General features: G+C 48.0%; 1 protein-coding gene across 17 annotated transcripts in view; it reads left to right on the plus strand.

The window, feature by feature from the left end:
• SLC2A9 (solute carrier family 2 member 9) overlaps positions 1-25,140 on the plus strand; it is a 286,157-nt gene that overhangs the window by 43,944 nt on the left and 217,073 nt on the right. For 7 of the 17 annotated variants that reach the window (XM_045771357.2, XM_045771354.2, XM_045771356.2 and 4 more), the window contains one exon: positions 23,770-23,930. In XM_045771357.2, the coding sequence (XP_045627313.1) occupies positions 23,770-23,930 (161 nt within the window). Of the gene's footprint in view, positions 1-12,565; positions 12,749-19,588; positions 19,822-20,883; positions 20,996-23,769; positions 23,931-25,140 lie in introns of those variants that run through there. The other 10 variants (XR_015725597.1, XR_006775167.2, XR_006775166.2 and 7 more) reach the window with 6 other exon arrangements.

Raw genomic sequence — 25,140 nt, forward strand, 5'->3', positions numbered from 1 at the left:
TTTCTTTAGTGCTAATGTAAATGGTAATATTTTTAATTTAAAACTCTATTTTTTCATTGCTGGTCTATAGGAAAGTGATTGACTTTTATATATTAATCTTGTTATCTTGCAACTGTGCTACAACAATCATTTCTTAGTGAAAAAGTTCTAGGAATTTTTTTGGTCAATTCTTTAAAATTTTCTACATAGATGACTATGTCATCTGTGAACAAAGACAGTTTTATTTCTTCTTTCTCAATATGTACATCTTTTATTTCCTCTTTGTTTTCCATTGCATTAGCTAGGACTTCCAGTATAATGCTTACTTTGAATTTAATTTGCTCTTCTTTTTCTAGTCTCCTATGATGGAAAATTATTGATTTTAAGTCTTTGATCTTTTCTAATATATTCATTCAATGCTATACATTTCCTTCTAAGCACTACTTTTGCTGCATCCCACAAATTATGATGAGTTATATTTTCATTCTCATTTAAATTGAGTCATTTTAAAATTTCTCTTGAGATTTCTTCTTTGATCCATGTGTTATTAGGAGCGATGTTGTTTAATCTTCAAGTATTTTGGGATTTTCCGGCTATATTCTGTTAGTGATTTCTATTTTAATTCTATTATGTACTGAGACCACACAGTGTATGATTTATATTCTCTTAAATTTGATAAAGTCTGTTTTATGGCCCAGGATGCGGTCTATCTTGTTGAATGTCTGTGTGAGCCTGAGAAGAATGTATATTCTGTTGTTGGATGAAGTAGACTATAGATGTCCATTGTATCCAGTTGGTTGATGGTTGAGTTGTTGAGTTCAATTATGTCCTCACTGACTTTCTGCCTGCTGGATCTGTCCATTTCTGTCAGAGGGGTGTTTCAGTTTCTGACTATAATAATGATTCGTCTCTTTTTCCCTACAGTTCTATCAGCTTTTGCTTTATGTATTTTCATGCTCTGTTATTAGGCACATACACATTAAGCCTTGTTATATTTTCTTGGAGTATTGGTCCCTTTATCAGTTTGCAATGCCCCTCTTTTTCCCTGTTAACTCTCCCTGCCAAGTATCTCCTGTCTGAAATTAATATAGTTATTACTGCTTTCCTTTGATTCATTCATGTCCTTTGATTCTCCTTCCCTGTACTTTTAATCTGTATGTGTCTTTATGTTTAAGTGAGTTTCTTGTAGACAACACATAGCTCGGCCTTGTTTTTTGACCCACTTTCACAATCTGTCTTTTAATTGCCATATTTAGTCCATTGACACTTAAGGAGATCATTGACAGAGTTGGATTGATATCTATGTATCTGTTCCTGTTTTCTATTTGTTGCCCTTTTTCTTTTCTTTTTTTTTTTTTAAAGATTTTATTTATTTATTTGACAGAGAGAGAGACAGCCAGCGAGAGAGGGAACACAAGCAGGGGGAGTGGGAGAGGAAGAAGCAGGCTCATTGCAGAGGAGCCTGATGTGGGGCTCGATCCCAGAACGCCAGGATCACGCCCTGAGCCGAAGGCAGACGCTTAACCGCTGTGCCCCCCAGGTGCCCCTGTTGCCCTTTTCCTTTGTTCCTATTGCTGTCTTCCACACTTCTTCTGCCTTTTGTGCATTTTACATGGTTCCATTTTCTCTTTTCCTAGCATATCGATGTGCCTCTTTTTTTTTAACTTTCTTTAGTGGTTGTCAAAGAGTTTATGATATACATTTTCAACTAATCCAAGGCTACTTACAAATAATACTACCTTACTTCACTGGTAATGTTAGCACAATAACAAATAACAAAATATTTCTAATTCCTCCACACCCGTGTGTCATTCATTTCACTTGCACATAAGCCTATTATATAGGTAATCAAATACACTGCTCTTGTTTCTATCTTGAACAAACTGTTACCTGTTAGATTAATTAAGAATAAGAAAAAAGCGGTACCTGGATGGCTCAGTTGGTTAAGCATCTGACTCTTGGTTTTGGCTCAGGTTGTGGTCTCTGGATCGTGAGCTCCAGCCCTGCATCAGGCTCTGTGCTCTGAATGGAGTCTCCTTGAGATTCTCTCTCCCTCTCCCTCTGCCCCTCCCGTCCTCAAGTACATAAATACATCTTTTCAGAAGTAAGAAAAAAGTTTTCCTTTTCCTTTTCCTTATTCATTCTCCTATGCTCTTCTCTTTATGGAATTCTGAGTTTCCGAGCAATATCAGGTTCCTTCTCCCTGACACACTACTTTTGATGTTTTTTAAGGCAGATCTCCTGGCAACAAATTCCCTCAGCGTTTCTCTGGAAAAAGTCTCGACTTCTCATTCACTTTCAAAGGGTAATTTTGCGGCAGACAGAATTCTAGGTTGGTGGGTCGGTTTTTTCTCTCAGCATCTGGAGCAGTTTATTCACTCTCTCCTTTCACGGTTTCTGAGAAGGTGGGTGTGATTTTTATCTTTTGTCCACTGTAGGCACGTTTTCACCTGGCTTCTTTTGAGAGGTTTTTTTTTTTCCTTTAATTTTCTAAGTTTGAATATGATATGCCTGAGTTTAAGTTTGTTTTTTTTTTTTTAGCATTTATACTGTTGGGTGTTTTCTGAGCTTCCTGGATCTGTGGTTTATTTAGTGTCTGACATTAATTTGAGGAAATTCTCCATCATTATTGCCTCAAATATTTCCTCTTTTCCCACCTCTGCCCCTTCTTCTGGGTGTTCCCACCGTGTGTATATTATACCTTTTATAGTTCTCCCACAGTTCTTGCATATTCTGTTCTGTTTTTTTTTTTTTCAGTCTTTTTTCTCTTTGTTTTTCGGTCCATTTTTTAATTTCTGTTATAGTGTTTTTTTTGTTTTTTTTAAAAGATTTTATTTATTTATGAGGGGGGGAGCAGGGACAAGCAGACTCTGCACTGAGTGTGAAGCCTGATGCAGGGCTTGATCTCATGACCCTGAGATCATGACCTGAGGCAAAACCAAGAGTCAGACGCTTAACCGACTGAGCCACCCAGGTGCCCCTTCTGATACAGTGTTTTTGATCTCTACCATTTCTTTTTGGTTCTTTCATAGAATAGCCATCTCTGTGCTTACATTGTTCATCTGTTCTTTCATGCTGTCTACTTTTCCAGTTTAGCCTTGAACATATGAACCAATTAAAAAAATTCCTGGTCTGATAAGTCCAACATTCCTGTTGTATCTGACTCTGGCTCTGATGCTTGCTTACTCTCTTCAAACTGATTTTTACCTTTTAGTATGTCTTGTAATTTTTTTGAAAGATGGAATGATGTACTGGGCGAAAGGAACTGCAGCAAACAGAGCTTTAGTAATATAAGGCATGGAGGGAGAAGAAACATGCTCCGGTCTTATGATAAGGTCTCCGTCTTTTGGTCAGCTGGTAACCCTGGACCATGAACTTCACCAGTGCCTCTCAGGTCCTGCTCACTCCCTCCTTAGGTGGGATAGAATGGCTGGAGGGGGCTGAAGACTGGTATTTCTTTTGACCCCTGTGGATAGCTAGAGGAAGCTGGAGTTGGGTATTTCCCTTTACCCAGGTAGGGTTAGGTTTTGATAAAATTCCAGTAGGTAGGTTAAGCTCGGGTAAAATTACTTCTCCTGGGGGTAGGCCTTGCAAAGAACAGCATGCTTTGTTGTATTTCAGGATGGTTCTTTTCCTCGCCCCTGCTGGAAATGTGAGGGGATTTGTCTTGGGTGTTCACTGGGAGGATCTCGTCGAGCTCATGGTGGTAAAACTCACAAAATTATGTTGCAGGGGCTTTGCAGGGCTCCAAACCCCTGGAGTTTGTAACTCTGAGCCACGTCCACATGGGGCCTCCAGCAATTCGTCAGTCCCAGTGTGGGTTTTCCTACCCTAGCACTGCCTCCTGCAGAAGTTTCTGCTGTGGGTTTTTGCTCTGGTACGTTCTGATTCTCTGCATCTGCCTGTCTCTCTCTTCAATTTTCAGGGAAATGGTTTGCCCTATGACCTCATCTCTCTGATTGATCTGAGAGTTGTTGATTTTTCAGTTCATTCAGCTTTTTCCTTGTTAGGGCAGAGTAGCAACTTCCAAGATTTTTACATGCTGGACTAGAAACCAGAAGTCTCATTTAACAAATATTTACTGAGGGCCTCCCAGGTGTTTAATGTTGGGAATCAGGGAAGGCAACATGGCGTCTGAGCTGAGTCATGAGAGGTGGGTAGGATTTCCATGGGCATCAGGGGGGAGGCAGAGAGCTGACGCATATCCAAAGGCCTGGCCATGCCGACATGCTGACATGTTGGGAATAGTTAGTAGAGGTGCGATGTGCTGGTAGGCAGGGCAGATCGGGGGATGGGATGGAACAAGAGGTGGAAAAGCAGGGGGGAGCCAGGAGCAAAGGACCTCAAATCTTAACCCACAGATTGAGATTTAGTCTATGGGCACTGGGGAGCCATGACAGGTTCATGAGGGAGGGGAGATATGACTTGTCTTTTAGAAAAAAAACAACTTCATTGTCAGCGGGAAGAACAGAAGGGTCCAGACCTTGGAGGTATTTAATGGGAGAGATGATGAGCTGAGTGGAGAAGGTTTGATAAACCGTCCTTCTAATTCAGTAGAGGAGGAGATTTCTGAAGATCTACACATGGTCAGGGTGACTTTCCCATTCCATAATATTAATAATACATTTTATGACAACGTCAGTAACAACACACACGAAAAGGTCACATGTTAGGTGCCAGCCCTTCCTTCAAGCACTTTCCATGCATTTGCACCGTGCATCCCCATGACGACCCTATGAGGTGTGTTTCATCATTATCCCATTTTATAGATGAGAAAACTGAGGCATACTGTTAACTGGCTTGGCTTGCCCATGGCCCACAATAAGTGGGTGCCAGAGTATGACCCTGGCCAGTCTGGCTTCAGGGCTCATCTTTTCGGGCATTGCCAGTGTCCAGTTTTACATAAAAACTTAGGGTTTCTTGTTCGTTGAACACGTTTTTAATCAGGTCCTTTTCTGTGCCAACCAGATTCCCACCATGAGATGCCTTGTTTGGAATGTTGTGGCTTTGCTTTTGTGCATGCCCAGGGAGCTGTTCAGTCAATGTGACAGGGTGAGGCATTTTCAGCCTGGTGTCCTCAGGCTTTGGGGACCGTGGCTCATTATATACATTTTAGAGGGGCCAAGAGAGCCCTGAATGCAGTGCCCAGCCTGCCTAGATACCGGGGGCTGGGAAGGGTCACCCCTAACTGCCTCCCAAGCTCTACTCTCCACCATCAAGGGGGAACAGACTTGGTCACCAGCCCGTCGTCTCTGCAGCAGTGTAGACGTCTCCTAGATGTACGAGCGTATCCGTCTGCTCAGGCTGCCGTAACAAGCCATCACAGACTGGGAAGCTCCAACAACGGACATCTATTTCTTGTGGGTATGGAGGCTGGAGCTCTTCGGTAAGGGTGCTGGCACGGTTGATTCCTGGTGAGAGCCCTCCTCCTGGCTCCCAGATGGCCACCTTCTCGCTGTGCCCCCATGTGGCAGAGACAGGAAGCAAGCAAGCTCTCTGATGTCTCTTCTAATAAGGGCACTAACCCCACCATGAAGGCCCCCTCCTTAGGGCTTCATCCGACCCTGATCACCTCCCCAAAGCTCCAGCTCCAGACACATTCACGCTGCGGGTTAGAGCTTCAACATATGAATTTGGGGAGATCACCATTCAGTCCATAGCAGTTAGTTACTGACGTTTCATACCCACGTCATGGGAACAGAGGCTTAGAGTTTAAGCAACTTGCCCAAGGTCACACAGCTAGGAGGTGGCAGAGCTGGGATTCGCACTCAAATCCATCTGAATCTGAGACCCAGGCTGTTTTTGACCCCTTCACTGTCCACCAGTCCCTAGAAGTCCAGCAATGGGGGAGCCTCGGGCCGGTAAACCAAGGCAAAGGAGGATTATGGGGAAGGCCAAGAGGACCCACAAGGAGCCCAGTGGGCTGTTTACCTGTGACACCCGCCACCTGAATGGCTGTGTGGGCTTTACTTATGGCAACTCTGGAGTTTTGGGGACCAGTTCTGATGGTATTGGGGTGGTGTCACCACTAAGGACCACAAGTACCTGAATCCTGCCCTTGACCCCTACTTCCCAGGGGCTTTCCTCGGAGGGGGCTCTACACCCGACCAGCGAGAACCAGAAGAGAAGTAAGGGGCTGCTTTCGTATTGGCCAGGCCAGCCTCCAAGCCCTCCCCTCCCCCTTCTCATAGGGTCTTGGGGTCAGGAATCCCCTTTTGTGTTCTGTCCGAAGGTGGGCCACAGGTCCTACCTAACATTTCATGTCTCCATCATGTTGCTACTCAAATGCAGAGAAGGTAGGCAGTAAATCCCCCGGCACCGCGTTCACCCTGCCTGTGTCATGTCGTTAGGTCTCGGGGGTGGCTAGGTGAAAGGACACATGTCCTTGTCCTCAAAACCAGCAGCAGTAACAAGATGTGCTGCACAGAGATATGAACCCAGGGCCAGGGAAGGACATTATTCTATCTGGGGATGGCAGGGGGCCAAGCCACAGCTTGAGGGAGAGTACAGGGCTTTCTGGGAAAGGTGACGAGCTGGGGTGCTGGACGGCAGGCTCTCAGGGGTGGATGGGGAGGAGGCTGGGAAGGGGGCCAGGGCCAGCCCAAGGAGGGATGCAGGGGCTGGAACAGGAGCACAAGCTAGCACTGCCCAGCCTTTGACCGCCAGAGCAGGGCTGAGGCTGGGAGGCCCTCCCAGGATGGGAACCACCCCAACCAGGAGACCCTAGGCCCTGGACACAAGCACTTCTGCAGGGGACCAGTGACAAACCCCTGATGAGTGGCCATTGGAACAAAGGAGGTCTGGTGGAGGAGCTCAGCCCATGTCCAGGGATCACTTGACACTCTCTGCCTTTTGCAGTGGGCATGGGGAGGAGTGAGTGGGCAGCCTCAGGGTCCAAGAGCCCAGAATGAGGAGGACAGAGACCCCAGGGAGTGTGACTTAATGTGAGCGGGAAGGGCCCAAGCCTAGGGGTATATTTTGTGTGGGAGCCCATCTTCATCAGGGCTCTGGCGTTGTGAAAGGAGAAAGTGATCCTCTCTTGCATGAGATGCAGATGTTAGGGGGGGTCTGCCCGCAGAGATGGCAGACAGAGCCTGCCGCGGGGGGCGCTGATGCAAATAAGTCCCAATGGGGACACTGGCCCACATGAAGGGACACTGGCTTAGCAATGGCACAGGGCTGCCAACCCACTTTGTCTCCTCAGTGGTGGGACAATTGGGGTGCAGGTGGTGGTCAGGGGGAGCTCAGAGGGACTGCAGGCCATGGCTGTTTACCACCAGGGAAGGCAGAATTCCACGACTTGAATAACACACATGGTATCAGACCTTGGCTCTGGCCGCTGCCCAGCCACAGCCGCACAAATGCTCGCTGCTTCTCTCCCCCCAGATATTGGAAACCTTCTGGAATGCTGACAATGGAAACGATTCCCACCCATGAGCACTGACTATGCCTGTCCGTGTTAGGGACATTTTGCAGGGTGTCAGAATTCATTCTCGTTACAATCCTGCAAGGGCGCCCTAACTAACTCCCCTTTCGTAGATGAGAAAACTGAGGCCGAGGAAGGTTAATGTATCCAAGTTCCTGGGGGAGTTTGGGGAGCCCTTTAACCCTCCCACTCCCTAAATTCCCATTGGTTTCCCCTCAAAACAGTCCCTCTCGATGAATGTACATCGTGTCCATGTCCCATTTGGAAGAGAACGCCCATGTGCCTTATGCATCCATGAGGGTCCTTGGCCAGCTTTGGACAGTGAGATATGAGCAGAAGTGAATATAAGCCACCTGAGGCCTAGCCCTGGAAGACATTCCAGAAGGTTCCTCAGTTCTTTCTTCCCCCAGATGGCATAGGTACCGGATGGCAGAGAGCCGTCTGGCACTTAGATAAGCTACACAGAAGTCTTTCCTGTCTTCAGCCACTGAGACCTCAGAGTTTCCGTGCTGTGGCGGCGTGTTGATCGCCATGACTGACTCCCCCAGCAGCTGCCCTTCAAGACAATCTAGCTTGGCCCACTGCGGGGTCTTCTGATTTGTTTTCCTGTTTCCACAGTGGCTCCTACGATTTATTCTCAACCCCCAGAGGGATCCTTCCTAAACCGAGGCAGAGCATATGTGCCCGAGTTTGCAACCTTCCAGAACCACCCAGCATACCTAACAGCCACCCCAGAAGGCTGCGGCCTACACGCCCAGGGCTCTGGTGCCTGTGAGCACTGTGCCCTCCCTGCTGGCACATTTCCCTCGCTTCCTCTGCTCATCCACACGCCCCGCAGCCCACACTGCTGAGCCTCAAACACACATGCACCTTGGTACTCAGCACCTCTGCATCTGCCGTTCCCTTTGCTAGAATGCTTTTCCCCACATAGCCCTATGTTCTCTCCTTTGCTGACTTCCGGCCTCTGTTCAAATGGCCCCTTCTCAGAGATGTCTTCCCCGACCAGCCCGTCCGAAACGGCACTTCTCCATCCTTCTCTAGCCCCGACTCTCATTTATTTCTCTTTGTAGTATTTCACCCTGCCCGAGATATGATATATTTATTTGCTTCTTGCCTATCCTTCCCTTTAATTTAGAATTTAAGCCCCGTGGAGACGTAGTCTTCACCCTAGCAAAGGGTCTGGCATGCAGTCAACCTTTATAATGAATATCTGCTGAGCGACGAGGAAATGTACACATTTAAGATTTTTTAAAAGTTCTTTATGTGTAAATGCAGTTCCAAGACAAGTCCCCTGGACTTCCTCACCCTCAACCAAATTGCCAAAATTTGCGTAAAAATCCCAGTGCCGCCTCGGCCCCATTCACACAGTCGGGGACGTGAACTCTGGTCTGTCTCCTTCTAAGCTTTATCTTCTTTCCGCTCCACCAGGCTGATCTGCTGGAGCTTGTGCAGACTTTTGGCTCAGCAGGCTGCAAGGTCTTTGTCCCAACTACTCAGTTCTGTCTCTGTAGTGAAAGCAGCATGAGACCATAAATAAATGAATGGGCAAGGCTGTGTTCCAGTAAAACTTTATTCACCGAAACAGGCAGAGGGCCAGATTTAGCCAACTGGGCCATTGTTTGCTAACCTCTGTGCTTGAGGTTCTAGGAAAGGAGTGAGGCTCCTGTAGATGCTGGGATCATTAGGACCTCAGAGAGCTGGCTGCCTCTATGAACAATTAACCCGTGAGTGGTGAATTTTCCCGCAGATGTTATGTTTCTTGATATTTTTTTCTTGTGTTCATTTATTGCTACATGTCTAGGCCTTTGTCTTTTCTCTTTCCAATGACTAATTCTAATTGGCATTGTTGTATCTGTCCATCTATCCATCCATCCATCCATCCATCCATCCATCCATCCATCCATCCACTTCTCTTTGTTCTCTACTTATCTGTCTCCTATCTGTCTTATCTATCTAGCTAGCTAGCTAGCTATCATCTATCTATCATCTACCTACCTATCTAAACTGTTCTGATCCCTTTGTAAAAGGCTGTGCATAATCCAGGGCTAATTTACACGCCAAGCAAATGTAACGTGATGCCTGAAATTTTCAAGCAGTCATGCATGCAGGCTGAAGATGCCCATCTGAAACCTGGCAAATGGCCTCAGATTTGTGCCATTTTAAGCCTTGACCTTTAGCAGGAGAACACTGCTTGCTTGAGGCCTGTTTCATTAGTACCGCTACAATGGTCTGGGGCTGCCAGAGTTGTGGTGGGAGATTTCCCCTTGGTGCCTGAGAGCGCCCAGTGTCTGGCTTCCACCCGAGAGCCCACTGAAGGCTGAATGGGGGTGTCAGAGGCAGGATGAGGGTTTCTGGGTTCCTGGGGTTGTTGCTGGGAGCCAAGGTGGTTGCCCATACTTGGGAAGGCAGAGCTGCTGTGTCTTGGGTGAGGTCAACCCACAGCATGAGTCCAAATTCCTCTTGCTCATGGGTACTGTCCTGAGAGCCTACAGAAGGTTCTGGAAGCAGTATTTAAAGAAATGCAAGGTTTGAGCCTGAATGGACATTATAGAGCCCAGGCTCTAGTCCCAAGAGGTCCCACAAAGAGGAGGGTGGAACCAAAGGGCATGGGGCTCAGGGGCAGCCAAACCAGGAGCATCTGGTGGAGAGGGGGGCCAACAGGATGAGCCCACAGGCACATGCAAGGGGCCTGAGAGCGTGGCCAGCCTCGAACTGGATGACCACTGGGGTGGACATTAAGAGAGTCGCCAAGAAGGACCCATGTTGAGCTAAATGAGTGTGTTGGCTAGGAACCATGGTTAACAGTGGAAATGAGAAAGCAAACAGGGACTGCTGGGGCTGGGAGAACAGACGGGAAGGTGGGCAGGAGGGACACTTAAAGGCAGATTCCAAGGACGCAGAGTGAACACCTGGCACCCATTTGCTCATCCCTGGCCTATAGTTCAGGCAAGTGCTTGGAGGAATAGCAAAAGCACAGCAGACAGGATTCTACAGGGCTGAGTGTCATTCCACATAATCTCGGTCGTTGTCTTTCCCCGGTGCGCAGGGGAGCTGCTGGTGCAAAGGTTTGTGGATGACTTCAGATGCCGACTTCCCAGAGGTAGGCCAAGTTCGAAGTTAAGAGCACAGTTCTCTAAAGACTGCCCTCACGTCAGATACCAGCTGTAAGCTCGACGATCCCAGGGCCGTCCCATACTTCTTGCAAACTGGGGAGTTCTCACTACTCTCTGTTTTGATAAGTTGCTGGAACAGCGCACAGTGCTCGGGACAGCTGTAACAACTACAGTTTTATTATAGCAAAAGGATACAAAGAGGAGACATGTAGGGTGAGGTCTGGGGGTTTGAAACACTAAGCTTCTGGTCTTTTCTCTGCAGAGGTAGGATGCATGACCCCCCCAGTGGATGGATGTGTAACAGGACGCACAGAGTACTGTCCCCCACGGACACACACCCAAGCCTCTGGGTCCAGAGTCATTACTAGGGTTTCCTTACGTAGGCATGACTGATTGACTCAATCCCCAGACCCCCTTCCCTTCTTGGAGGTAGGGCTGATATCACCTGGCGTGAAGCCCCAAGCCTCATTGGTCTTTCCGATGGGGTCAGGCCCTCACCTGAGTTATCTCATTTGCATAAATTTCCAGGTGGGGGCTGATCAGACCCACCGCGAAAAACAAAGACACTCCTGTCACTCAGGAAATCCCAAGCATTTAGAGGCTATTTTCCAAGCACAAGGACAAAGGCCAGCCAAATTCTTAATTATCCAACTGTATACATGTGATGTATGTCCTTACACATGTATGTTCTCAACATAAAAGTACTCAGAGACGTTTGTTAAATGAATTAGTAAATGAGAGCAAGAAGGAGTGAGAAAGGAAGAACGTAAACGAGAACTTTGGGCTCTTAACTACCCCACTCCCACGCCTTGTCAATTAGGACTTGATTGAATGGTTTCGCTTTTATAACTAATTACTCACCATTCCATTGATTTGAGTTGTTGACGTTTGGCCTTCTCTTGGGACAGGAGACAGAGTTTGACCCCCCTGGTGTCAGTACAGTAGCCCCCCCCTATCCATGGTCCCACTTTCTGTGCTGTCAGTTGCCCTCGATCAGCATGTCCTGGAAGCAGATATCTTCCTCCCGACATATCTTCGAAGGTCAGGAGGGGCCTGACGCTACGTCACAGTGCCCCTGTCGCTCCCCACACCTCATCTCCTCACCCAGGCCTTTTACCATCTCACGTCGACACAAGAAAGAGAAATGCGAGTACAGTACAGTAAGGCATTTTGAGAGAGAGCGAGGCTGCATTCACATAACTTTAATTACCGTGTATTGTTATAATTGTCCTACCTCGTTACTGTTATTGTTAATCTCTTACCGTGCTTGAAACAGAAGTTAAACTTCATCATAGGTATGGGTACGTAGATGGTAAGAAAAAACATAACAGCTCTAGGGTTCAGTACTGTGTGCGATTACAGGCATCCGCTGGGCGTCTTGGAACGCAAGCCCGGTGGATGGGGGGGGGCTCCTGTGTTTAAGCCAAGGGCTTCAGCAGAACACTTAATTTGACTCCCCATGAGTTCCCAGCAGAAATGGTATATTTCATCCTTTCCCTCTCCCCTAAGGGCAGGTAAACAAGCGGGATAAAGAAAAAAATCATCTCTCTGCAAGAGCAGAGCTGCCCCAATTAGCTGCAAAAACATTAGATGCCAGTCAGAGGAATGATTCTAGTGAACCAGCAGACAGAGCACCCGGAAGCAAGTTCTGGTCCTTCAATTAATTCCACCCCGTGCTGCTGTTTTAGTGACTGTTCTGGGAGACGCGGCACTGGAAGGGAAGCAGAGACATGGGGCAGGGCACCTCCGTGTGGCCCTAGGCCTGCTCTCGGGGAACCTGGAAGGGCGTGATGAGCATGGATCATGTCAAAGACATGGGTGCTGGACGGGCTGACGGGGGTGCAGTGGGGCTCAGCATCTTGGCAGGAGACAGCTGAGGTTACAGGAGAAACCTGTGCATCTTGTCATTACAGGAACAACTGGCAATTAATTTTGATGAAGCGGGTATCACTGGTTAATTTCAGCGTGGAACAAGACTGCCTTTGATTTGTAAATCTTTTTTTTTTTTTTTTAGATTTATTTATTTATTTATTTTTTTACTTGACAGAGAGAGAGAGACAGCAAGAGAGGGAACACAAGCAGGGGGAGTGGGAGAGGAAGAAGCAGGCTTCCCGCTGAGCAGGGAGCCCGATGCGGGGCTCAATCCCAGGACCCTGGGATCACGCCCTGAGCCGAAGGAAGACGCTTAACAACTGAGCCACCCAGGTGCCCCTGATTCGTAAATCTTAAGGTCATTCTCTTTTGTGTTTTTTTTTTCTTTCTTCTCTCTCTCTCTTTTTCCCCTCCCACCTTGTCTCAGTAGTTATAAGCCAAACAGGCTTCTATTAGCAAAAGCAAACAGCACAAATTTAATAATTTTGTAATAAAATACTGCTATGAGTTGCTTTCTGCATTTCTCATTTGTGCAGCAGCTCAAACCCAGACACTGAGATAATAATCCCACTGCACCAACGACGGGGCCCGAAGGAGGGGGACTGAGGAGCTGGCCCAAGGCCGCTCCGCTCACAGGTGGTAGCCTCTGTCTGAAGAAGAGAGTCACAAGCTCAGCCCCGCCCAGAAGCCATTTTTAAGACTTTTTCTAAATCTACTGTTTTCCAAAGAGCATCCAAATCTGCTGTTTTAGATTTTTTTTTGGCTTAATATTTACATTGTAAGCATTTTTCCATGTTCTTGAAAATCCCCTATCGGCAGGATCTCGGTTAGCGTATGCTGCGGCGTCATGTGGCCGTCCCATGTACCTGATGTGGATCTCTTCGATGATTCCCGATTTTCCTCTAGTGTGAGACACTGTCACATTGTTTAAACTGGGAGTTGTGAGTCATGGTTTCGTTTGATTGGTTTGGTTTGATTGGGATTGAATAGGGGCTGGCAGAGCTGCTGGCTGACAGGAGGAGGGAACTTTCCAGGCCTGGGGCTATAGGTGTCTGTGTGTTCTAGACCATGGTGCCACCCGGGGCTGCTCCATCCTCTCAGGTCCCCAGGTGACTGGAGCTCAGAAGCCTGCCGCTTTGACTCAGACTTTTCCTGTTTTGTAAAGATTCTCTGGGGAAGATGCCTTTGTTGAACCTAATAGAGAAAGGACCACGGCCCCATCAAGGGTTTGTGGAAGCTCTGTGTCGAGGGCTGGGGACAGTGGTTGCTGCAGCCAGACGGAGGGGACAGAGGATAGGTTAGCCCAGCAAGACATGTGGTCCGGAAAACTTGGAGGGGCGTGTCAACACCGGTGTGAGCAAACCCCACTAGTAAAACTAGAAACATTCTGTTTCCAACCCATCGGAGAGAGACACTGCGATTTCCTGAGGGCCACCTGCATGCCGGACATCATGCGAGGGGCTACACGCCTTCATGTAATCCTTCCAGTGGCCCTATCTGCAGCCCGGGTGTTTTATTCCATTTCTATAAAAAAATTATTCCAGAACCTGTGCTCAAAACCATCACCCTGAACCTGGATTGGATCAGAGGCCCTTTGAGAGCCACTGATGCTGCAAGACTGACTTTTAGAAGCCATAAGCAATTTGAACAGTAATGAAAACTCTCATCATGTTTATTCCAGCCAACTGGAGGACCTACAGGAAGGAGTGGGAAGTGTTATTTCAGAGTAGCTGACAGATGTGTCCGTGTGAATGCACTGACTCCCTGCAAACACAGCTATGCAATCTCTCAAAAGAATGTTCTAGCAGGAGAGAGGACCAGGATTAATTTTCTTTGAATAAGAAAGATATTTGGGAGTGCACACTCTCTCATGCTTCTGCCTGGGGCCAGATAGAAAATGAAACTTTCTTTCTTCATTTCCTACATAATTAAACTCAAAGGATCCACCCCTCCCATTGCAAAAGTGGTTGGCGGGAGAACCCAGAAAGCTCTGGAAGTCTTACTAGCCTGACTATGGCTTGCAATGGATGCGTCCTCTTTCTTCGGGTTCAGTTTTCACTCTGGAAGCCAGCTGTGGGAGCAGAATATACGCCGGCGTCTCAAGTACAGAAGCCTCTTTCTCACCCAGTCAGTTCGCTGAACTCCTCCAGGAGACTCACACGGCGGGGAGAAAAACGCCACCACAAACGTGCAGACTAAACACCAAGCCAAGTCAGAACAGGACCCGGATGCTGTCCTTAGGGCTGGGAGCTGTGTCAGGTCCCCAGGACCACCCCCGGGCTTGATAATTCATTAGGAGGACTCAGCCTGCCAGGACTCACTCCTCTCCACTCAGGGCTGGGATTTACTCCAGGGAAGGGATTCAAAGCCAAATCAGCCAAAGGAAAAGGCGCACGGACAAAGTCCAGGAGAAGCCAGGAACAAGCTTCCAGAGTCCTCACCCAGTGAAGGCACTTCATTAGTCGTCCAGCAACGAGTGTGACCACACATGTGGAAGGCTGCCCACTGGGGAAGCTCACCAGACACTGAGGTCAGGGTTTTTATTAGGGGCTGGTCCCCAAGGCACCCTCTGCTCCACACGCACACAGCTTCCGACTCCCAGGAACAAAGCAGGTGTTTGGCAGAAACCAGACTCTGCATAGTCCAGGCTCTGTGAGCCATTTTTATGATTTCCGGGGATGGTGGGAGTCCTCCCGAAATCCAAGTTCCCGACACCAGCCTACAGCCGACCTTGCCTGCAGACCCTTCAGAGGAGAGCGGCCTCCGGCCAGATACGTTCACTTTTTCTGCCCAGGAGGCCTGACCTTTGCTAGTTGGGTGACATCAGGCGGCACTGTGGGCTTGGGGAATTTTGTCCTCGTGTGGTCCTTATTTCAAGGAGCCTGGTTTTGGCGGTGGGCACTTTTGTAAGGACGTCATACCGTTTTCCTGACTCTGCCGGTGTGTTCAGTGGTGTGGACCGTCCTTACAAATCTCTGAAAGAGTTATGGGCACTGCCCTGCTCGATGATGCAATGCAAAAGGTGCTATTTATGTGTGTTTGTATAGCCCTCCTGAGAATATTTTCAGGTGAATTCATGACAGGCTCCGTGTGAATCGGTAAGGAACATTAATATTGTAAAGCAGGCTACAAGGTAATTTGCCTCCCGTTGTCTGGCAATTTCCTGCCGTCATTTGGAGATGTTCTAAGCTGGTCTGCCTGGCCGGGAATTGTGTGCTTTCAATTTGTTGCCAGAAGCGTGGCCTCTGAGTTGTTGGCTGGGGAGTTGGTGGTAAATTATTCATGGCATTCATGGGCCTGAGAAATAAACAAATCCAGGCCCTTTATTTTACAGATCAGAAATAATGGTCTCAACACCACCAGCCATCACCCACACTTCTGATTCCGACTGTGTGCTTCGTGTAGACCCAGCTCTGTGCTTCGTATCCATTCTCGTGTTAAACCCTCAGGGGAACTCTTCAAGGAGGGAAACGATTTAACCGATCAGGGATCTGAGGCACAGAGAGGTTAAGTCACTTACTCAAGGTTGCCCAGCAGAGAGGTGACAGAGCCGGATCCAGTGGATTCCGGGGCCCTTCACCACTCAGAAGCCTGCTCTCAGAGGCGGAGCCACCGGCTGGACGTCACAGAGGACTCAGGAGTGCTCTTCGTGCCGTCTGCTTAGCTTTAACCACGTAAACTCTTATTTATGTCTTTGCAGCTTAGGCTTAAGTCAGTATCACCATAATATAAATACTCTGGGATGAGTTCATGAAAACATTCTCTGCGACTCACCCTCCCTTGCCAGGCGCAGGCTCTTCTGGGCTGGGCCGGCCCCCTCCAGTCTAACTTACTGAAACACACTGCGTCGCCAGACTCCCGATTCCACGCTCAGTTCCTCCAGCCGCTTCACGATTATGTGTAGACACCTCTGGCTGACAGTCAAGGCCAGTTATGACCAGTCTCTGGGCCTTTGAGGATTCTGTTCCCTTGTTGACACCGTCCCACCCAAGCCCACTCCCACCTGCCCTTCTTGCTCCCCTGATCTGGTGAGCACGGCATGGCCTGGTGTCCACAGCCTTTCTCAGCTTCCTTCCTGCCCATCACTGCGCTCGCTTCCACTCCCTGTTATAACTGTGAGTCCTGGGCCCCTGGTGGTTAGGAAGCAGGGGTGCAGAGCCAGAGAGAAAGACACGAATGGGCCTCTTGGAAAGAGACCCAATGGAAAAGGGCAATGTGGAATCCATGAATGAGATGGCCCAAATCAGGCCTAGAGATTAGCTAGCAAGTAAGCTTAAAACTATATTTTATTGCAGAATACTTTTTCAAATGGAGTCTTACAAGTTTCCCAAAACAGAAAAGGAAACTAGCTGAAGGCTCATATCTCCTACTTACCCTTTATGACTCTGCTGAAATCTTCCCTCTTTCTTAAAGACTCGTGGCATAGTTATTGTCATGGTGAGGGCTTTGGAGTCAGGCAGATTGTCTTCAACTCCTAAATGTCAGTGGCCTAACACGGTGAAAGTTCATGTCTCGTCCATGCCACCATCGAGAGCAGGTGAGCAGAGGCACTCTGCTTCATGGAGTCATTCAGGGACCCAGGCTCCTTCAGCTGAGTGGCTCCACCTTTCCTTAGGGCTTCGAGGTCTCTGCTGGTTATGCTGTGAATACTCAGACTATAAGGAAAGGGAGTGAGTGAGTGAGGAGAAGGCACACTAACTCTTAATCCCTCTGTAGAGGTGACACATGTCACTTCTGCTCATAGTCCTTTGGTGAGAAGTAGCCATATGACCGCATCCAGATGCAAGGCACTGAGAACTGTGGCCTGGCAGTGTGGCCAGGAAGAGGAGGAGAGCCCAGACGTTGTGAACAGGGGTGCCGGGGATGGGGGGGGGCTCTGCAATTCCACTAGCTTTTGTATGGCTTTCAGATGTATTTCTCAACTCCAGAGTATTCTGCTCTTAATGAAACTTCACAGGATGGCTGCAAGGGTTAAACAAGATGAGGTGTACAGATGTCTGATATGTACTTAGCAGTCAACCAGTGTTCATCCTATGTCCCCTCTTCTCCCCTAATCCAGTCTCTCATTGTGCAGTGGAGGTAGTGATATGATCGCCTTTGTCTTCCATACTGAGCTGGAATAGAGTAGTAATTAAGAGATGGGCTCTGGAGTCCAACTACCTGGGTTTGAGTCCTGACCCTCCCACATGTTGATGTCGTGACCTTGGGAAAAGCCCCTTACGGCTGCATCCCTAAGGTTCTTCATCTGACCAAAGAGAAGTCAAAAAACAGGACCTGGGGCACCTGAGTGGCTCAGTCATTAAGTGTCTGCCTTCGGCTCAGGGCATAATCCCAGGGTTCTGGGATCAAGCCCCGCATGAGGCTCCCTGCTCTGCTGGGAGCCTGCTTCTTCCTCTCCCACTGCCCCTGCTTGTGTTCCCTCTCTCGCTGGCTGTTTCTCTCTCTGTCAAATAAATAAATAAATAAATAAATAAATAAATAAATAAATAAGTAACAAAAAACACAGGACCTATCTCATAGGGTTGTGGAGGGGATGGAATGAGTTCCTATGCATCCAGTTCTCAGGATACTGCATGGCATGTTGTAAATATGTGTAGGTTACCTATTTTTATCATTACATGATGACTGATGCAAAGCAGAAGCTCAATTTAAAGCACAAACACTTAGTAAAGCACCTGTCCTGTACTATGCAGTACAAGTCAGCGTTCATATGTATCTGGTCCACAGATCTCAACTCAATGAATGTTTGTGTAATGAATTAGCAGAACCACCTTCATCACCTGGCTTCTACTATCACATAAGCCTTCATGCTGCCTTTCATCCAGGTCTTTGCTGTATTCGTCCCTGGAGAAGACAAACATTTAGTCATTAAAGCCATCACTTTGAAAGCAGCTTTCAGGACGGTTGAGAAATGTGTCTCTGCAGGGGGCATGGGCTTTGCTGCAAGTCTTCCCGCCTTCTCCAGCTCTCTGCAGGACCTTGCATCCATCCTCTGGCTTCCCCAAACTGAACTACGAGATCTCTGCAGGGATGCCCAAAGCAAAACCTCCGAGTGTGATATGAAAGCTACCCCCTTTCTCAGCAGGCTCCCGAATGCCTGGAAAGGAAGAGAAAATTTCCTCCCCAACAGCATCCTTCCAGTTTCTGCAAATCGATTCTAGGAAACTGGGCACTGCTGCAGGTGTAGTGCTGAGATGCTCTCTAGAGTGGGTGTTAGCAAGGCTCCTTGCAAGGTGGCTGTAATTGTTTGGATCAGTGCGGGATTGCAGTAGAGACCAAGGTCACATCTAAGAATGACCTTGTATGCGTGGGGGGTGGGGAGGCAGAGGGTGGCTCCTGCTTAATTGGGCAGCAGGAGAGGTGCCTGTCCAGTCCTGGGTACTCATTCCTTACACTAGCATCTCTGAGGGTCTTGACCCTGTGAATGCTCGGTGTCGCCCTCGGGGTCCTATACCCCTGTCTTCCTGAGGCCCCTCCAGCACCCCCCCTGCCGGCTTAGCAGTTCATCACACTCTTCCTCCCACTATGTTCTGTGCCTCTTGGTTGTCACCCTTGTACTTCAGGGCCCAGCAGAGTGTCTAGACCATAACAAAGACTTAATTGATACTTACTTTTATATCAATAAATGCCCCATTGTACTTGGCTGCTTAACATTGCCACCTTGAGTGTGAAGTTCAGAGCCCGGAAAGAGGAGTTGCCCTTTAGTGCTCAGAAGTGAGGCTGAGCTCACACAACCCTCCCCTCCGCCACCTGTTAGCCACGTGACCGTGACCTTGGGCAAGTTGACAGCTCTCCGCTCCCTCATCTGTCAATGAGGCTTTCTGCCACCAGGGTTGTCGTGAGGCTGAACTAGGATAATTTCCGTGTTTTGGTAGAGTTTCAGCAGTTGGAAACAACAGCAATTTTGTCTGATTGAAGCTAAAAGAGTTGTTGACAAAATAGCGAGCAGCGAGCAGGATTGCTGGCAGGGCTGGTGAGCCGGGCTCCGAAGCTCTCCAGCCTGGGTGACGCCCCACCTCATGCCCAGGAGCGGTCACTGCCGGCTGGGGCTCGCCTGGCACAGGACACCGTGGCTCCCCCACTGCAGCCGCCAGCAAACACAGTCGGGCCCGATCGGGCCAGCGCTCCCTCCACTGTGGGAGGAGTCCCAGCCCCGCCTCCCGCAGAGTCCGAGCCTCTGATTGGCTGAGCCTGAGTCACCTGGCCGCTCGCTAGCTGCAGGGGATGCTGGGAGAGCAGGCGTCTGGCGCCGTGGACCCGCGTAGTGAGGAGTGGACTGCGTGTCCTACCAGGACCGTGGGGCAGGAAGCTCCCCCAGATGGGAAGGAGGCCCCTGATGCTGGGCAGCTGAAGGGTGACAGGCGGCCACAAAATGCACGGACACTAAGGGTCAGCGTTGATGTCCAGCCACTGCCAGCACGCAACTCCTTGGTAAGCTAGCTGAGCCATGGCGCCACGAGGGGGCTGGTGGCTGCACCGGCTTGGGTGGTCTAAGTGGTGACAAGTATTTTGGAGATAAGGCAGTGTGTCAGCCTCCTGGGGCTGCCCAAACAAGGAAACAACAGGAGTTTATGCTCTCCCAGCCCTGGAGACGAGAGGTGTGAGATCAGGGTCCTGGCAGGGTCAGTTCCTTCCAGGGCCTGTGAGGGATGGGTCTGTTCTAGGGTCCACTCCTTGGCTTGCAGGTGCCTGTCTCCACCCCGTGCCTCTTCACATTGTCTTCCCTTTACGCATGCCTCTGTGTCCACATCTCCCCTTTTTATAAGGATGCTAGTCATTTTGGACCAGGCCCACCCTAATGACCTCATTTTAACTTGATTACTTATGTAAAGAACCTGTCCCAAAATACCTCACGTTCTGAGGCACTGTGGGTTAGGATTCAACCTGTGAATTTTGAGGGAGTACACAGTTCAGCCCATAAAAATGCCCTGTGTCCAAATTTCCCCTTTTTATAAGATCACCAAGCAAATTGGGGTAGGGTCCTACCCTACCCCAGTATGACCTCATCTTAATTCATTATATCTGCAATGACCTTACTTCCAAATAGGGTCACATTCTGAGGTACTGGGAGTTAGGACTCCAGCATGTGAATTTGAGGGGGCGTCACAATTCAACCAATAACACAGGGATAAGTCAGCATGGCTTAGTTGAGGGTATGGATCAAAGGCAAGCATTAAGGATGAATTCACATATTTCGATTGAGCAATAAGAGAACGGTGGCATGTTTAGTAAGGTGGAGAGAAGATAAAGAAATGGAATTAAGGGCCAGAGGTCCAGGTGACATTTCCTATCCCTTTCTTTAATGATTGGCTTAGTGAGGGGCCTATGCCGCAACCAGGACCGGTAGGATAGGTTGCTACAGGCTTCTGGAAAGATCTTAGCATCACGAGACCCTTGAGAGGCTAGGATTACTCTCTCTAGTCACACCTGAATGGGAAAGCATGTGGCCGAAAGGGTTTCTAGAAGTCATCCTGTACTTGTGGTTGGATGCAGCCTTTGGATGAGGTCAGAACTGTGGAGAGCAGAGTGAAGCCAAAGGAAGCACCTGGATTCTTGGCCGTGGTACTGAGCCACCAGATCAACAGATTTGAAGCTCAGCACTCCCGTGAGTTCGCACTTGTGTAAGCTAATAAGGGTCCTTGTTGCTTAGCTGTTTTGAGTTTTGATATCTTGTGATGTGCAGCCAAGAGCATCCGTAAGTGGTACAATGCACTATCCCCTGCCGTAGGCTGGATGATGTTTGAGGTCTGGGGGGCCATGTTTGTTTGTCTCTTGTCCAGCTCAGGTCTCAGTACTCAGGTCATGCTTGTTGAATGAATCAGTGGATGGTGAGTGTCGTGTGGAAACTTCATCATCTTTCAGAATAGCTGAAGTTGTTGATAATATATATATTCCGGCCTTACTCCATCCTGTGAGTCAGATAGTTAGGAAGCCAAAGAATGAGAGAGAATGGGAAGAGAATGGATATCTTGTCGGGAGAGGATGCTACCTTGTCTCCCTGCATCTCCTGCCATCAGCCCATTTGCTTAGGCCAGAAACATGGCAGTCTTCCCTTAGCCATGTCTAACACCCTCCCTCCCCAGATCTGGAGCCAGTCACCCAGTTAGTCTTGTCCGTTCTACTCTCAAAACATATCTCAGATGCATCCCCTTCTCACTACTTTCACTGCTTGGTCCAGGCCACCGAGATCTTTGGACTGTTACATGGTGCCAGCTTCCTTGCTAGCTTCCGTCTAGTTCTCTTGCCACTCTGAAGCCAGACCAATCTGCTAAAAATGTAAACCACCATGTACTCCCCTTGCTTAAAACCCTCCAATTGTTTCCCATGCCAACTTCCCCCAAAAGCCCAAGTAAGAAGCAGACTCATTACCATGACCTCTAAGGTCCCGTGTGACCTCCCCTTCCTGCCCCTCCAACTCCATGCAGCCCTTTCTTCCCTTCCTTGTACCATTCCACCCCCACTGGCCTGCTCAATTCTGTGGACTCTGTAAGCTTTCTTCTGCCATGCCATTGTGGCACATGCTTTTCCCTCTGCCTGGAATACTTTCCCACCATTAAAAAAAAAGTTTTAGATTGGTGGAATGTATTATACTTAAAAAGAATATATAAGATACATACATATGCATTGCATACACACACATACACAGAGTTTAAAGAATGATTATAAATCTGGCACCCAGCTAAGAATAAGACTAAGAATAGAGGATGCTCCCATGTGCCCCACACAGACCATTTCTTCCACCCCTCCCCAGAAGTAACCACTGACCTGACATTTGCAGTAATTCTTTGTTTTCCTTTGTAGTTTCACAATCTCTTTGTAATTTCCACCAAAACACTTATATTTGCATATTTTTGAATTTATATATGGCATCATTCTATATGTATTCTTTTGTTTCTGGCTTATTTTGTTCAATGCTATTTTGTGTGAGACTTTCTTATGTGTGTTTGCACGTCGCTGTAATTCATTCATGTCTGTGACTCTAGTGTTTCATATGGTGACTATTCCACAACTTATTTGTCCATTCTACTGTGGGTGGGCATCTGCGTTGTTTCCCATTTGGGGCTGTTATAAGCAACGCTACATGGAATTTTGGGTAGATATGTCCTAGAGCAGGTAGAAAGGAGTTTTCTAGAAATGGATTTGCTGGGCTGTAGGTTTGGGGCATCTTCAACTTTACTGTATGATGCCGGACTGTTTTCTAAGACGGTTGTACAGATTGAACACGGTGCGTGAGAGCACACTGCTGATCACTACTTGGTCTTACCAGACCTGTTAGTTTTTAGCCTCCTGGGGATTGTGTGAGCTTCACCCAAGCACTGGGCACTACTCCAAACTCCAGCATGACCCTCACAACAGCCCTGAGACGTCAGTGTCATCATTCCCATTTTGCAGATGAGGAAGCAAAGTCCAGCTAGTTTAAATCGTTAGCAAATTGTTGTTGCGCTGGGATTCACACTCAGGTCTGTGCGTCCGGAACCTAGGCTTGTTCTTCAGTGTCATATGCTGGCTCTGGAAAGGTTTGTGGGCACATGTCTGGTATCAGTGGATAATTATGAGTATCTTGGGGATGGAACTCCCTTGAGGAGCTTAGTCCCATGACTAGTCACCCAGTCACCATCCCAAACCCACCAAATCAGAATCGAGAACAATGGGGATCTAGACGATGCAAAGTGGTATCTTGTTATGGTTTTAATTTGCATTTGCCTGTTGTCTAATGACATTGAGCATCATGTCATTAACTTGTCATTTGCATTTTCTTTGGAGTCTGTCCAAGTCCTTTGCTCATTTAATTGGGTTGTTTGTCTTATTGATTTCTTAGAGGTCTTTATATATTGTGGGTATTAAGTCCTGTATAGTATGTGTGTTCAAATGTGTTATCTCAGACTGTGGCTTGTCTTTTCATTTTTTCAAGGTGTCTTTTGAAAAATAGAACATTTTAATGTTGATGAAACCCAAATGAGCATTTGGTTTTGCTTTATGGTGTATCTTTGCCTACGTCAAGGTGGGAAAGACTCTCTGTTACATTGGGAGTGTGCATTTGTAACACATTTCCCAGTTGGTTCTGCTGTGCGCTAGAGTGGAGAGGCCGGGGTATAAATGGTTACCCAGGTTTGGGGTCAGATCTGAGTTGGACTTCCAGGTTTGCCAAAGTGAGCAAGTCACTTTGTCTTTCTGAGCTTCAGTTTCCCTATCTGCAAAATGAGGCAAAAATAGGGCCCGTCCGCGAAATTTGTTAGAAGCATTCAATGAAATAAAGCTCAAACAGAACTTAGCAAAAGGCCTAGTGTGCAGAAAATGCTCTAGAAAAGCTGTTTTTGTTTACCTACTGACTGGTTTCAAACAGCAGGATGGAATAACATGATTTGTTGTTTGTTTCAGTACATCAAGTCCTTCTACAATGAATCATGGGAAAGAAGGTATGGGCATCCAGTAGACCCAGATACTCTGACTCTGCTCTGGTCTGTGACGGTGTCCATATTCGCCATCGGTGGACTCGTGGGGACTTTAATGGTGAAGCTGATCGGAAAAGTTCTTGGGAGGTTAGTGGGGACTGTCTCTGCCTGGGGATTCCCTCTGTAATGTTCACAATATGTCTGTATCATAGTCAAGATCCCAGAAGGCAACAGAATTCCATTTAGACATCTCAGGTGGAGATGTTTTAGTACCAGAAGAGCAAGGGGGGGAGATAGGGCAGCCGAGGTCAAGGAGGAGTGAAGACCATGGACAGTGGGCTGACAAGCAGGAGCTGAGGTTGTGAAGGGCTGTGTGGACTGGGCTATGTCAGCCCCTGTTGTCCAAACAGGGAGGGAGTAGGGGAGAAATAGCCTGGCTTCTCTCTCCTCCCACCGTCCAACCTGCTGCCAGTGCCACTCACTGGTCAAACCCAAGGAGAAACCAGAAGCACAAGGAGCCGTGCTGGCACAGTCCAGGAGGACCTGCTCCCAGCGCTCAGAGCAGGACAGGGAGGGAGGAGATGGATCTGGCTGCAGGAGCAAATGGAGAAGAGTCAGCACAGTGTCTTAGCGACTGTTCTAGATAAGGCCATAGAGGACAACGTTTTGTTATATGACTGTATGATAACTTATCAGATCAGTCTCCCATGGATAGATATTGAGGTTGTCTCAGATCTGTTGTATTACAAATACAGCTGCAGTGAGTGTCAAACACTTCATGTTGAAATTTCCCACCCAGGTCCTCTCCAGTCAGATCCACTTTACCGCCTGAGCTTTGTTTCTCACTGATTTCTGTCCTGAAGACTTCTCCGAGATCAGATTGATTATCAGTACATTTCCCCAGACATTTTCTCTGTATCTTCACTTGTAACATCCTGGGGGGATACTGAGGTGTTAGGGGAAAAGCAGAGTCTCTGCAGCATTCATGTCTGAACTTGACTCATGAGTCTTCGACTCTCCAGTCGTGTGCCTTTGGCCAAGTCCTTTAATGTATTTGAAGCTCAATTTCCCCCTCTGTAAAGTGGCCTGTAGGAAATGCTATAGGGACCAGAGACAATGAGTGGAGGGAGAAGAGCCTGTTAACAGGAACTCACTCTTATATCTTACTCCGTCCTGACACCCAAACATAGCAAGTGCTCACCAGCTCTCCATATTGCTTTGACCTGAACTGGAAAGGAGATTCAACAGACCCCAGAAAATCTTACCTCTTCTCTGGGCTCCAGAAGCACTATTTTAAAAAGTGCCACCCCTTCCTTTACCATCAGCCTCACATCCCCAGCAAGGAGCAAGTTAGAAC

This window comes from Ursus americanus, chromosome 8 (assembly GCF_024610735.1).
Source record: "Ursus americanus isolate L20-20 chromosome 8, mUrsAme1.1.p, whole genome shotgun sequence".
Classification (NCBI taxonomy): Eukaryota; Metazoa; Chordata; class Mammalia; order Carnivora; family Ursidae; genus Ursus; species Ursus americanus.